Raw genomic sequence first — 14,856 nt, 5'->3', positions numbered from 1 at the left:
CCCCAAAAGGAAACTGCCACCCAGGACCCCATTCTGAGCACTTAGGAGGCTCCTGTCAAGCACGGATGTGGCATATTTCCTTGGAGTTGAGACCTCAAAGGAAGGGAATGTGTGCAAGAGCAGAACTGTGCCCTGGGCTGAAGAACAGATTTGTGAAGGCCTGAGGACAGGCAGGGTGTAGAAGTGGGGAAGTCATTTTTCTGGGGATCTGGTACTGGCTGTACTCAGGTGAAGGGTCAGGTCAAGTCCTCTCTCCCACCCGTCCCCATCTCCAGCTGCCTGCCTGAGTGCCCCCCGCCCCCAAACCCAGCTCGGGTGAGTGCAAGGCCAGATGGGCCATCAGGTGACGTGCAGATTTTCTTCAACCGGAATGATCAAGCTTCGACCCAAAGCTGCAAGGACCATTGGGATGGCTCAGGTATCCAAGTGGCTGCATGTGTGTGCTCTTCTGGCCCATCTTGGCCTCTGTAGGCCTCAGTTCTGCACTCAGAACTGGGTGAGAATCTGTCTTCGGTTTAAATTCCTGTAAAATGAGGATAATATCGTCCCTGCCTCATCAGGCAAATAGGAGAAGTAGGTGACATAAGGCAAGGGAGGGGCCTGAAACAGGATTTATCTCAAAGTAAGCCCTCAACTCAGTACCTACCTGGGGTCTGGATTCCCATTTTCTTGCTGAGCCAAGAAAAAGCTCTTCTCTGCTGCCATCTAGTGTGAATTTTGGGAATGACACCTGAGGGGAGGTGAGTGGGAAAAGCTCTCCGGTGAGGTCACCTGGGCCCTGAAAACTGCTGGCTGGAAGGTGGTGAGACGTGACGCAAGGCCTGTCACGCCCAGAATGGGCCACCTTCTCACCAGGCTCAGACCTCTGCATGTCTTATGCTACCCTCTCCTCTTGGCTTCCCCACCTCCCCAGTTTTGAACTAACAGTGTGCTTAGAGAGGCGCTGTAAGTCACCACACCCAGGGGCAGTGGGGTGTAAACCACAGATTTATTTTGCAAGTAAAAGAGGCATCCCAGGAGGGCCAGAACAAAAGGAACCACGGCTGAGAGCAGAGCGCTTGGCTATGGAAAGACCGGAGAGGTCCGCAGGATTGCAGCCCCTGGGGAGAGCTGGGGAGGCAGGCCGTGGAGTGACCCCAGTGGCCTGGTGGCTGGGGCTCCAGAGGCCTCAGGCGCTCAACTCCACGTGCAGCATTTGCAGGAGGAGCTGAACACCAGGCTCCGAGGGCAGCTCTGCTGGAACAGCCTCCCCCCTACACAGCTGTAGTAGCTGCTCTGGTCCCGAGGGTTAGGGTAGAGCCCGTTGGCTTTGCCTTGGCAGAAGGTGTCCTGTTCAAGGCTGGGGCCACGCTCAGGTTCAGAAGGCCGGCGTGGTGTGGGGACTTCCGGTTCTGGCGTGCCTAAAGGCATATAGGGAAGACCTGGGGAAAGAGGGAAGATTCAGCAAGTCTCCTCCAAGGGATCCCCACCCACAGGCAGAGAACAGCCCGACAACGCTATGCCCACGGCTGCGGCACAGCTCGATGGGCCACACGGGGGCCACACAGGTAAGAGGCAGTCGATGGCCATCCACTGTCTGCACAGACCAGCCGTACACTGGCGAGGGCCCCCGGGGGTCTTGCACTGCGGGCTGAGTGCAAGCTTTCCCTCTGAAGAGAGGAGCAAGCTGTGGTTCCCAGGCTGAGGGCCCCCAGAGAGAAGCCCCGGTTACCGACACCCCCGACAGGCATTGCCACAGTCAGAAAGGGGAAGAAGAGCCTGGAAAGAGAATGGTTTCAACAGTTTCCTTAGCCCTCAGGGGTGTATGAAATTTGGGAAATCGCAGTACTGGGACAAGGTTATTTCCTCAGAAGGAGCCGGGACCTGCAGCTCAGGGCGGGAGTGTTGGTACCCTAGCCCCGAATTCTGCCTCTGGTCCCGGACTGCTTACTCACTCAGCTCTCGCTGTAGTGCCTTGATGAGGGGGTAGAGGCCCTGGTTACAGAAGAAGCCAGCGAAGTCGTCCATGTCCAGCGCCCAGACCATGGCCCCGCCCAGGCCCTTCTGCTTCAGGTAGCTGGCCTGTGCGGGGAGCGAGACCTCAGGTGGAGGAGTCTGGGGCAGGCCGGCCAGGCCCGCCCCAGAGCCCATCCTCTGGCTTCTTCATCAGAGACAGGGCTCTTGTTTCCAGCACCCCCAGGCCATGAGTGGTCCAGGCTCCTGGACACAGCCTTGGGCTAGAAGCCCAGGTAACCGAGTCCTGATCCCTACCAGGCATAAGTCATTCTAGAATCCTCTCGCCTCAACATGAGCATGGCCTGGGGTGGGCATGAGGGTGGAGGTGTGAGGAGTGGATGCGTGTGAACTTCCTTAGGTTCGAAGCTTTAACATCTCTGTCTTTCCTGGGCTGAGCTGCTGTGTTTGGGGGCACTGCCTGCTGGTTGTGATGAATCCAGTTACCACAGGGATGACGAAGCTTCCCCAGAGATCTGAACAATTTCCTGTCTTTAGGTCTTTCTCCTCCCTCGAGGGCCTTCTCTTCTCCACTAGATCCCCAAGTTGTCCCCAGGAAAGGGTTGTGTGTTCCCTTAAGGGGGTTTCCCTGTCCCCTAAGCCTGCCAGGGGGCCCTGGCATGAGGCAGGGTGTTGGAAGAGAGGGCCGGTCTGGGGCCCGCCCACCTTCTCTGCTTTCAGACTTTCTCAAAGACCTTTCCACCATGACCCCTTGTCCTGTCTGTCTCCTCCAGCCAGGATCACCCTCCCTGCTCAATTCTCCCAGAGCCCTTGATCTACCCCTCCAGGAAGACCTGCCATTGTCTGCCCTGCATCAGAAGGGATGTGACTTGTCCAGATGAACAGGTGTGGGTGCCTCTGCAGGAGGTCACAGTCTCATGGGGGACAGAGGCATGGAAATACATAAATGCAGGAGAGGGGGTGGAGGGACGGGATAACTGGGTGATAGACATTGGGAGGGCATGTGATGTAATGAGCACTGGGTATTACATAAGACTGATGAATCACAGACCTGTGCCTCTGAAACCAATAACACATTATATGTTAATTAATTGAATTTGAATTTAAAAATGTAAAAGAAAAAGAAAGACATAAATGCACTCGTTTTGAACCACCAATATTGGGCAAGAGTTGATGGCGGGGTGGTCATATAAGTAAATCAAAAGGTCTATAGTTTGAACATGCACCAAATATTGTCAATGAGCTGAATAAAAGGATACACCTCACTGTATTTCTCCTCTTCATATGTCTGTAGAATCTGCATTTTGTTAAATACAAATACAAGTATGTAATAAAATACAAATTCTTCCAAGAGTGGTACTCAGTGTAGAGCAACTTTTTGTGATCGTGTCTTTTCTTAAGCAATAGGTGGTAAAAATACAAAATACTATCACAAGAAGATCTGTACATGTTGAGATATTTTAAAGGAGACTCCTCTTTGAAGAGGTTCTGAATGTTATCATTCAGTGCTATTGACAGGCTCCGGCCTACCCAGGACCACCCCCCTCCCAGTAGGGCTGGGCCTCACCTTGGTTTTGAAGCTCTCCACATCATCGAAACCTACCCACTGGTTGCCTTGGAAGGCATAGGGTACCTTCTGGTCCTTGATTCTGTGCTCAATGGCCCCCTTCCAGGAGCAGACCTGTAGGAGCAGAGGGCAGAGCTGGGGAGGAGGCACTTGTGCCCCCTTGCCAAGAGGAGACTAGAGAGTGGAAAACTCCTGTCTGAGGGAGTCTGCAGGACCCGGGAGGTTCTAGATTGAGTGACCTAGAACCCTGGATTCAATGAGGCACTGGGGCTTAACGATAATCCAAGATGACAGATATGGATGGAATTCACCAGGCCAGAATTTGCTATGCCTGACATCCTCATTCAGAAACTATGGGAGAAGCAGCACACCCCACCCCACCCCATATTAGGGGTGGCTGTGGGTTCTCCTACCTCGTAGTAAGCCAGCAGCCCTCCCTGGTTGGTAAAGGGGCCAGGGGTTCCAGGCCCCGTGGCTGGGGCCCCTACTCCAGTGTCTGATGGGGAGGCCAGGGTGAAGGATCGTCCGTAGGTGGGCATGCCAAGGATCAGTTTGTTGGCAGGGGTCCCCCTCTGCAGCCACAGCTGCACAGCAGAGTCCTGGTGAGGGGCAAGGAGGGGCGGGGTTAATTCACCTTACCTCTGGCCTGGTTCTGGTCTTCCAAAGCTGGGGGCCTCAGAGAAGCTTCACAGTGTTCCAACCTTAGTAGTGTTCCAACCCTGGCCTGTCTTCTTTAGGTCCTGTCTTATATCCTTGACCCCAGAGAAAGAGAAGCTGCATGGCACTCTAGCCAAGAGCATGAGCTTTGGAGTCAGACAACCATTCACGGAGCCAATATTTATTCATGGCCCATTGTGCGCCTGGCTAGATGCTTGGGATGCGTCAGGGAACAAAGCAGCCGAGATCCCTGCCTGTCTCAGCAACTTACTACTTAACCTTGCTGAGCCTTGGGCTTCCTGTCTGTAACATAGAAACAACTAAAATTGCAAGAATTACAAGCTATGACACAGGTATAAGGTCCAGCAAAACGCAGTAACGAATTGCTGTGATCACGCTGTGCTCTTTGCGGTCTGCTTCATTTATCTCTGTGTTCCTTGTGCCTAGAACAATGCTCGACACTTAGATGCTCAGACAGAGAGAACAAATGAGTACATGGTGTCCTCATGTGTCCCTGACCAGGGCCCTCCCCCTCACGTATGACTTGACGTGACATCCCAGCCTGTGACATGCGGAGGTACCCAATCTAAGGATGTGGAATAAATAAATAATGACGACTCCTCCCTCAAGCCAGGATTACGGGGTTCCCCCAGGAAGCTTTCTGTTCAAATCTAAGTCCTCCTGTTACTCCATACCCTCTTAGCACTTAAGTAAGGAACACTTTTCACCTAATATATCCATATTTATTTCTTTTTGCTGGTCTACATGATTTATCTCTGATCAGACTGGACCTTTCCGAAGGCAGAGGGCAGGGACCCCTGCTGAGCTCTATAGCACTTTGTACAAGTTTGGACAAGTCACCTTCTGGCCAGAAGCAGTCCTGGGCACAGAGTGCAGAGAGTAGAAGGCCTCTTCGTAAGAGGAGAAAGGTCTCCCTTCCCCATTGGATCCAGGGCACACAGCCTGGAGAACACAGTGCTGGTGGGCTTTAGGGCCCTCGCCTCTCAGCTGAACGTCTCTGGGTATTTCCTGGCTGGGCTGGGCTGGCTTCCCCAGGACCCACAGTTTTCCAGATGGGGGTGCAGGGGCTCGGCTCAGTGTGAACTACGGATGCCTGACTCAAGTGCCCAAAGATGTGTCCCTTATTTGTGAAAGAGCCCCAGAAGTCTAAGATGTTCTACCCAAGCTGATACACTAAGATTCAGGCTCCTCAAAGTTAAAAAGCATTTTTATTTAAGGTTTTTTTTGTTTGTTTGTTTACTTTTTTAAAAGAAATAATAAGGTTGTTCTTAATTTTTAAAATGCAGAGTGGGCTTATAAAAACCCTCTGGGCTGCTGCACCAGGGTGAGCCGCGCAGGAAACCTCCACTCACCCCAGCCTGAAACCACACCAGCCCTTTGCAGGGACTGGGATCAGGGTGGAGGGGGCCCTGCCCCGAGGGACATCTCCTGATGTGTTATCAGCTTGGGAAAGCTTCCACCTCTGAAAGCACCTTCAGAAGGTCAATCAGAGTGACCAGGAGGGAAAGTTTACCCATTATCTTGAAGGAAATGGGGTGGGGGGTATGAAGGAAGCAAGAAGCTATTTTCGCTGGACATTCAAGCTCAAAGACAGTCTCCCAATGAGTCACTGCTTTGTTTGATGTCGTTAAATTGGTTTGTTGTGTCTAATATCAGCCAGGATGCTACACAGAAGTAAGGTTTCCCCTCAGCACCGGCACAGGAGAAGAAAAGAAACAAGCAAAGAAACAGAAAGTCCTGGCTACTCTGTGCCCTGCTTGGTTATCCTGCTTTTCCTTTCCATTAGGGCCTCAAGGCTCAAAAGAGGCCAACTGGGGGCGCCTGGGTGGCTCAGTTGGTTAAGTGTCTGCCTTTCGGCTCAGGTCATGATCCCAGGGTCCTGGGATCAGGCTCCCAGCTCAGCGGGGAGTCTGCTTCTCCCTCTCCCTCTGCCCCCCCTCCCCGGCTCTTGCTCTCTCTCAAATAAATAAATAACATCTTTAAAAAAATGGCCACCTGACAGGGCTTGTGGATGGGGAGTCCTGCCTCACCCCTGCAGCCACTCACCACGTTCAATTTGGCTGCTGCCCCGCTCTCCCCCTGCATCTTGTAGAGGGGGCTGTTATGTCCTGTGATCTTCTCATAAGAGCCATGGAAGTCGTAGGCCATGAGGCTAATGAAGTCCAGGCTCCTGCAAGAGGCGTGGAGAGAGGGGTGAGGGGCTAGTGAGCAGCCCCTCCTTGCTCCTTCCTGCCCTCACTGTGGGGCCGAGGACAGGCCCTCATGGTAAGAGGCAGGGGTGCAGGCTCACCCCTGGTCTGTAAGAGGTGATCAAACAGCACTCCCTAGTTCCCCCCACAAGTCCCCAATATTGAGGTCATTGTCATTCCGACTGCGGGGTTGGCGGCTCCCGTCTTTGGCATCCTTCCCACAGCAACCTCAGGACACCTCATGCCCTTACCATTTTGGAGGCAACTCTGGCTCAGTGTTGCTCAAACTTTCGTGTGCACATGAATCACCTGGGAACCTCATTCAAATACAGGCTCTCATTTAGGAGGCCTGCGGTAGGGCCTGAGATCCTGCATCTCTAACAAGCACGCAGGTGCACACTCAACACTTTGGGGTGCCAGAATCCAGACGACTCGTCCTCCTGCCTTCACTCTTGCCCTCCCAGGGTGCTTGATGTTAAAACTGAGTTCCCGGGCGCCTGGGTGGCTCAGATGGTTAAGCGTCTGCCTTCGGCTCAGGTCATGATCCCAGGGTCCTGGGATCGAGTCCCGCATCGGGCTCCCTGCTCCTTGGGAGCCTGCTTCTCTCTCTCTCTCTCTCTCTCTCTGTCTCTCATGAATAAATAAATAAAATCTTAAAAAAAAACAAAAACAAAAACAAAAAACTGAGTTCCCAAGGGAAAGGGCAAGGATTCCAAAAGAGACTATCTGGAACACCGGAGTAGCTGACACAGTGAGCAGACCCTTCCTGGGTCAGCTGCTGGATGGCCGGTATTTTCCAAAATGACACGTCACAGGTGAGCACCTGCTTTACTCCTGTGGCAGCTCAGGCTGCAGTGGCCTCTCCCACCTCGGAGAGCACAGCTTCCTTACCGTCTGCCTGAGACTCACTGAGCAATTTTGTCCACCTCATATCCAGCATCTATGTCCTTTCTCCCGGCCGGGACGGCTGCACTCAGAAGGAGGCGTTCCTTCCCCGAAGTCTGGGCTTCCTGCTGGAAGGCGACGGCCAGGTCCTGCAAGGGCAGCTCAGAGTGAGCACAGAGACAGGGACCAGACAGGCCCCTGGGGACTCCAAGCAGATGCTCACTCTCAGGAGTCTGAAAACCGACCACAGGGCTGGTCTGTGCTATGCTAACACACGAAGGAGTGGGCCCCGGGGACAGAGCAGCAGCCACATGTCCTGTGAGGCCACCGGTCCGGGCCCCCCCTGGCCAGTGGGGTGACTCTCTTCCCCGCCCAGCCATACCTGCACCAGGGCTGTGAAGCGCTGCTTGTCTGAAGGAGGGCTCCCCCGGCTTCCTGGGTACTCCCAGTCAAGGTCAAGGCCATCAAAACCATGATTGCGCAGAAACTTAATGGCTGAGTCGACAAAGGTCTGACGGTTGTTGGCTGTCGCCACCATATCTGTGAACCTGTGGGGTGATGAAGGACAGTGTGGGCCTGCCTTGCTGACAGGGGGCCACTCTCTCCCTCAGACGCAAGCGAGAAACTCCTCAGGATATAGGTGGCCGGCCGTTCGGGCCGGGAGGATGCTGGGAGGGCTGCTTCAGAGGCTGCTGAGATATTTGCCGTGGAATTACCAGCTTGGCCTCGGAAAGAGACAACCCAGAAGTGTGCCCTGTCCCCAGGGCACGTTGACTTGCCTGGAGCTCTGCCTCCCCGAATTCCCTCCACCAACCCACTGCCATGTCCCTGCTCAGGGAATTGTCCTACCCTGAATCAGAGCTGGCTGTCACCCCAGCGTGGAGGTTTAGAAAAGAAGAGGAATCAGTTTCTAAAAGAACAGAGAGAAGTACAGCAAGGTTAGTGAGGATCTGGGTAACCCGAGAGCCTGCTGCCCTCATTCCCTAGTGGGTTAACACAGTCATTTTCTTCAAACTCACATTCGTAAAATGTTTGTGCTATTACTAGTCCAGAGCTCCTCGAAATCCCGAGCTGCCCGAAGAACCCCCTCCCCACATCCTCCTGATTCCCAGGATCGCTCCAAGAAGTGTCTCAAGGTTTCTGATCCTATTTTACTTGGTTTTCTATTGATTTATTAATTTAATTAATAGCAGCAGTTCTTAAGTGGGTCTACGTGCTGGGATCCCCAGGCTAAGAACCCCTGTATTCCAATAAAAAATCTGCATATAGGGCGCCTGGGTGGCTCAGTTGGTTAAGCGACTGCCTTCGGCTCAGGTCATGATCCTGGAGTCCCGGGATCGAGTCCCGCATCGGGCTCCCTGCTCGGCAGGGAGTCTGCTTCTCCCTCTGACCCTCCTCCCTCTCATGCTCTCTGTCTCTCATTCTCTCTGTCTCAAATAAATAAATAAAAATCTTTAAAAAAAATCTGCATATAAAGAGTATTTGGGGAAGGTGGGTCATAAATTTCATCAGGTTTTCAAAAGGGCTCACGATCCAAAAAATTTTAGAAATGGGATGCCTGGGTGGCTCAGTCGGTTAAGCGTCTGCCTTCGGCTCAGGTCATGATCCCGGGGTCCTGGTCGAGCCCCGCATCAGGCTCCTTGTTCAGCAGGGAGCCTGTTTCTCCCTCTGCCTGCCGCTCTCCCTGCTTGTGCTCTCTCTCTGACAAATAAATAAATAAAATCTTGAAAAAAAAAAAACCAAAAAGTTTTAGAAAGAGCAGTTTAGAACTTTGGGAACCTTATATTCTGGACTTTCTAGGAAAAGTCTAGGTTCAAATATCTCATTCCATTGTCTCCATAATTCCTCAAAAATGTCCCAGAAATGCCAATATTTTGGGCAGCCAAGCTCATTCTCAGAAGTGGAACAAAAATTCTCAGATAAGATATCCTGTTTCAGAGCTCCAGAAATATAGACACTACATGTTGTCTGGGATTAGCTGGGACTCTCCCTCTACCCATTTCTTGGAGGAAGAGACTGAAAACTGGAAAGAGGCCAAAATCTCTCCTGCGCTCCTGGCAAGACTGGATGTGTAACAGTCTGGAGCTGAGCCCCCTCCACAGCCCTCCGAATGAGGTACCAAGAGCCCAAGAGGAAGGTCAGCCCCCAGAGTCCAGGCTCCCCTCCCGACTCCCTCACCGTGACTACACTTCAGCCTGGCCTGGTTCCCTGACCAGGGCTCTCCCTTGCCAGTAAGTCGGGTCTCCACCCAGTGGCTCTGCCATACAAGTGCCCACGGCCAACTCACTTCCGGGTGCCGAAGTTCCAGCCCCCAACGGCAAGCAGCGTCTTCAGCTTGGGATTCCTAGGAAAGACAACACAAATGCTGGAATTGACAGAACTGAATGCCTAGCCAGCTGCTGGGGCTCCCCTCACTGATGGGGAAAGCAAGGGGTGGTGGGTGCCCTGATGGGCGCTGATGGGGTGGGGGTTGTGTAAGTCCCTATGCACAGAGCCTGCATGGGGGAGCTCTAGATTGGGAAAGAAAAGGCATGTTCCTGCCTTCAAGGGCCTCCCATCTGGCTGGGGATATATACAGACAAAGAACTCAGGAAGCAGAGATAAGGGCAGATCCACAGAGTGGCTTTGTCAATGTGGCGATAACACCTGAGCTAAAGGATGGATAGACTTTAGGAGGAAGAAGGGCATGCATACCCAGCAGAGGGAAACAGTTTCCCAACCCAGATCCCACTTAGACCTAAACTGGAAGGGCCCTTAAGAGTCCCTCTCTACCCGTACATCTTCCATATAAGCACAGGAAAGCCCACCGGTGCCCAAAGCCACACCGCAGGTCTGTAGCTGAATTGCAGCCCTGGGGAAGATTTCTGACTCTGAGAAGAGGTACCTGCCTTCTCTACCTCCCATCCCCCTCCAGAGCAGCTCACATCTTCTTCAGGCCATTGAACTCCTGGTACAAGGCCTCGTCGTTCCACTCTGTAGAGCTGAGCTGGTGGTTCTTCATGCCCGCAAAGGCATAGACGAGGTGGGTGCACAGGTTTGGGTCCACATCCTTGGGCAAGAAGCAAGCGACCCCCTGTCTGTACTGGGCCCAGTTGGTGAAGTAGCAGACCAGCTTTGCGGCAGAGCCTGGCCATTGGGGACAAAGAAAAGAAATGGCAGTCATAAGGGTCTGCTGAGGACTGGCATCCTCCGCCCCGGGGCAGAACCTACATAATGCCAGAGAGTGTTAACTATGACTCTTGACCTGCTGAAGCCAGGGAGGCAGAACTTTCAAAATGCGGCTTGGAATACTTCAGAAGTTTCATTAAAATGCAAATACATGAAGTAGCAGAGAAGAGGCCTCAGTTACATGCCTGCGTTTATGTTTTAGTCTTGCTTTAAAAAAGTTTTATTTCTTGCAGAGAATCTATGTTTGTTAATATCGCTGATAAGGTTCTAATGAAGAGCTTGTTTTATCTAGGAAAAGGCAGCTTGTTTCTGGAATCCCCAGAAAGTTTGGGAACTTTGGGGGGGCAGGGCGTCTGTTCCTAGAAGTTTGATCTAGCAGTGATGGCCCCCACAGAGGTCAGCGTTATGCTAGGTTGACCAGGTAACCAGACAGCGAGAAGGCTGATTTTTATTCCTGTATCTGTCAGAAATGCACTTTGGGCCGATTGCTTCTTCAGCTCTGGCCCAGGGTCCCCATCTGAAAATGACGGTTTGGTCTCTGAGGTTTCTTCCAGAACTTGCGGTCTATGAGGGTGTGGTCTGCACGAGCCAATATTTTATGCCAGGGACTTGGCAGAATCGTGGGTTTGTACTGGAGCACATCTATGGCCAGTGTCTAGACCTGAGGACTTCCTTTAGCCCTGACAGGGTCTCTCTGCAGTCCCCTCTGCCTTCCATGTGGCCAGTGAGAGGTCAGGGGAGAGGGAAGGGGGTGCAAAGTGTCTACTGGAGGCTGTGTGGAAACCCAGAGCATGAGGGGCTGTCTGAGACTCCCCTGAGCAGACCGATGGCTCCTGAAGGAGAAGCTGGAGTCCTTGGGTCGTCACTGGCTCTAACCAGAGGCCACTCAGGAGTAGAACTTGCCAGTGGGGGCTGGGAATGTAGCCTGCAGTGATACAGGAGGAGGAGGATTGGTGAACTCCTCAAAGCAAAGGGTTAACCCGGGGAACAATACATCCTAGGACTGACCATCTAGGAGGAAGCCTGGAGGCTCTTCTTACATCATACCCTGTTATATCAAATATTGTGCATGGATTTTTGTACTAGAGAGGCAATAAAATGTGGTGGTTAAGAGCAGGGTCTCTGGAATTTTAATGCCTGGGTTGAAATCCCAACTCTGCCATTTTCCAGCCAGGTTACTCAGCTTCTTGCTCCATACCATGAGAACGATCATCGTTTCTACCTCAAAGGACTGTCGTATGGATAAAAAGTTAAGATATTAAATACTCAGAGCGTTGCTAGCAGATAGCAAGCTCTGTTCTAAGTGCTTTACATATATTAACCCTTGATTCACGCAAGACTCTGTTAATATATATACCATATATATACCAATATATATACCATACCATAAACCCAGAAGTAGCTTGGACTTAGGCTTTTGGGGCAATCTTCAACCTTTCTTCCCCATGTTTATTATTTCTGTGGCCTCAGGCTGTTGCCTCCAGGGAGACCAAGAGGAGAACTATTTGTCTAATGTCACAGCCCAGCCTCAAGATGAGGGTCTGAGGAGCCAGCCTGACACACAGGGAGTGGGTGGGGTGGGAAGGGAACCCCAGAATCCAAGTTGCTGAGCATCCCCCAGAGATCTCTCTCCTGTCTGACACGGGAAGTAGCCCTTCCTGGCTCCCCTGAGCCCTACATGCCATCAGTCCAGCAGAGTATGTTGTCTAGGTGGAGCTAAGGGGCTGGGATGCGGAGCTGGGTAAGACTTGAGCTCCTTCCCTCCAGGAGCTCACTGCCTGGTCAGGGAGACATCGATGCCAATAATCAGCAACACTGACATACATACTGGGAAATGTGTTCAGCTCTGTGAGAGCACAGAGGTTGGAGCAAGTGACCTCGGGAAAGACCTGAGAGAGCTTGACAGTGAAGCTGGCCCCATGGACATGCAGTTGGGCTAGTAGGTAAGGCAGCAAGAACTTTCCCCGAAGGAATGGCAGGGCTATTCGCGGCACAAGGACACTTGCATGGGGCTGAGCTTTGGAGGAGAAGCCCCAAGGAAATCTGGCAAGAGCTCTTGATGTGGGGGTGGGGCTGGGGGTCGGGGTCGGGGTTGGGGAGTGAGTGGGGAAGACAGCAGAGCCCAGGGAAGGGGCTGAGGGGATCCAGGGCTGGCCTCAAGAAGGTACCACTTACCCTCCCCGCCTCCAAGAAAAGGGGGCATCCAACTCCTGATTTCAGCTCAGGTCTTGATCTCAGGGTCATGAATTCAAGCCCCGCATTGGGCTCCACACTGGGTGTGGAGCCTACTTCAAACAAACAAACAAACACAAAACAAAACAACAAAACAAAAAAGAAAGGCTCCACTTACCCCATTGGATTGTCAGCAGAACTATCAAACCTAAAGCAGCACAAGAGAGAAGGCAGAGGTTAAGAGGTCACTGGTATTTTCCCTGGACCCTATCTGCCTCTTGAAGTCTGGGAGGTAGAGATGGTCAGAGAGGGGTAGGCCCAGGTTGGTTTCCTCCAAATCAAACTTCTTTTGTCCAAAAGGGACCCAGGAGGGCACTGTGTCCATCCCTTCACCCCAGCCAGACAGCAGGGGCCCTCCCTGGCCTGGACTAGTCCCAGAGCTGATGGAAGTTTCTGCGAACAGAGGCTGCCCCTCCCTAGAGCATCAGTATTTAGGAAGATTCTAGGAAAACCCCAGCTCGTGAGGAGAGAACGTTTCTTTTGGAACAAGCAGAAAACCTGTCCTGGGGCTGGTGAGAGCCAGTGTGGAAGGGCTAGGTCAGAGATGCCACCTCTCGGTGAGCCCTCTGCACCTCTGTTCAACCCCACTAGTTCCCTACTGCCTGCTGCTTTCCCGCTGCACCTCACAAGAACTCGGTTGAGTTACCAGCATCCTTGGAGACCTAGGGCCCAGCAGGACTCCTTTAGAAAGATTTATTTCACTGTTCTGGTGACCTTGGATTTTCCTGCTCACCTAATAGAACCTGTCTGAACACTTGCAAGGACACCCAAAGTCATGGCCTCCAGGCTGCCCTCTGTCTTGCAGGACAACCAGCATGGGATTAGGGAAGAATCCGTTGGCAGTGGGCATCCCTTGGAAAAGGCCAAAAGCAGAAACCTAAGAACATGGGAAAGATAAAACCACCCACTGCAGTGGTGTTTGCTGACTCTGGGCTTGCAGGACAGGAGGAGGAAAAGTCCATTTCAGCCTGTTGAGAAAAGCCTCTACTTGCAGCACGAAGTCTCTTGGATTGAAAGAGTCCAGGGGGACCCCACAGGAATGGAATCACCCTCTGAAGTTCTCCCGCTTCCTTGCAGACAGCACCAAGAAGCCCCCTAATAACCACATCCTCACCTCCTCACAGCTCCCCGGGCCCAGCCCACTCTCCCGGACGGTGCCTACTCACCTGCCCAGGCCATGGACTGTGCCACCAGCTCTCCAGACCTGCTCTCCTTTTATTAGGCTGCCCTGATCCACCGTAGCCTGGACTGTTGAAATCAGGCGGTGGTGGAGTGGGGAGAGAAGGACTGGGGTGTGGCGTGAAGGGCTAGGGTGTCACATAGCATGGATTGGGCAAACCTAACACAATGGCCTTTAGCAATCTTTGGTTTTCTGAAACAATCACAGAGTGTAAACTGTGCCCTTGGCACAAAACTGGGAGGCAGTGAGAGGGAAGCAGGAAGTGTTTCTAAGCATCCTGCTGGACAAGTATGGTTCTCATTTCCTCGGTGGGAGTTGGTGAAGACTGTGAGTGACCTATAACTTAATGGGCTGGGGAGGAAGAGGAATGATTCACAAGTCAGGGAAACTGGGCTCCTGACCAGCTTGCTTGCTTGCTTCTCCACTGCCTCCTCTGGAATTCACTTGCCCTCTCTGTAAGATGATGGGGTTGCAAATATAATATGTATTTTATGAAAGTTCTATTTTATTACCCTCTACATGATAGTAATATATTTTATATTCATTGATTGAGAAAAATACCTAATGACAAATGGCAACTATGAGCTTAGTAGTAGTTTTAAATGCTTTGGTTTTCTTTGTCTTTTTTTAATTTTTTTTAAGTAAACTCTATACCCAACGTGGGCTTGAACTCACAACCCCGAGATCAAGAGTCACATGCTCCACTGACTGAGCCAGCCAGGTGCCCCTTGAATGCCTTGTTTCCTATAAATTATATATATATTAATTTCCTACAGCTGTTGTAACATATTCCCACAAATCTGGGAGGCTTAAAACAACAGAAATTCATTCTCTCTCAGTTCCAGAGGCCGGATATCTGAAACCAAGGTGTTGGCAGGGCCATCTGTCCTCTGACGTTTCTAAGGAAGAATCTTTCCTTGCACCTTCCAGCTTCTGATGGCTTCTGGTATTCCTTGGCTGGTGGTGGCATCACTTTGACCTCTGTCTCATGACCTTTACCCTGT

General features: G+C 52.0%; 1 protein-coding gene across 2 annotated transcripts; it reads right to left on the bottom strand.

Moving 5' to 3' along the window:
* Positions 1–912: 912 nt before the first annotated feature.
* CHIT1 (chitinase 1) lies at positions 913–13,929 on the bottom strand. 2 transcript variants are annotated; one of them, XM_021686589.2, is made up of 11 exons: positions 13,839–13,929; positions 12,791–12,820; positions 10,197–10,398; positions 9,560–9,616; positions 7,655–7,820; positions 7,297–7,421; positions 6,245–6,368; positions 3,934–4,119; positions 3,557–3,634; positions 1,935–2,061; positions 913–1,421 (listed from the first exon to the last, which is right to left on the bottom strand). In XM_021686589.2, exons 1-11 carry the CDS (start codon positions 13,849–13,851, stop codon positions 1,177–1,179), a joined length of 1,353 nt encoding a protein of 450 aa, XP_021542264.1. In that variant the 5' UTR covers positions 13,852–13,929; the 3' UTR covers positions 913–1,176. The 2 variants fall into 2 exon arrangements, with proteins under 2 accessions (XP_021542264.1, XP_021542263.1); XM_021686588.2 differs by having other exon boundaries at positions 915–1,421; positions 3,521–3,634.
* Between the last annotated feature and the right edge of the window lie 927 nt (positions 13,930–14,856).

The sequence above is a fragment of the Neomonachus schauinslandi genome, chromosome 6 (assembly GCF_002201575.2).
Source record: "Neomonachus schauinslandi chromosome 6, ASM220157v2, whole genome shotgun sequence".
Lineage (NCBI taxonomy): Eukaryota > Metazoa > Chordata > Mammalia > Carnivora > Phocidae > Neomonachus > Neomonachus schauinslandi.
This window is presented reverse-complemented; position numbering and strand designations above follow the sequence as displayed.

Coding starts and splice junctions, on each gene's coding strand:
- CHIT1 (XM_021686588.2), bottom strand. Junction 10,399..12,790: donor TCTGCTGACAATCCAATGGG/GTAAGTGGAGCC, acceptor CCCAATGGCCAG/GCTCTGCCGCAAAGCTGGTC. Junction 1,422..1,934: donor GGCACTACAGCGAGAGCTGA/GTGAGTAAGCAG, acceptor CTCTTTCCCCAG/GTCTTCCCTATATGCCTTTA.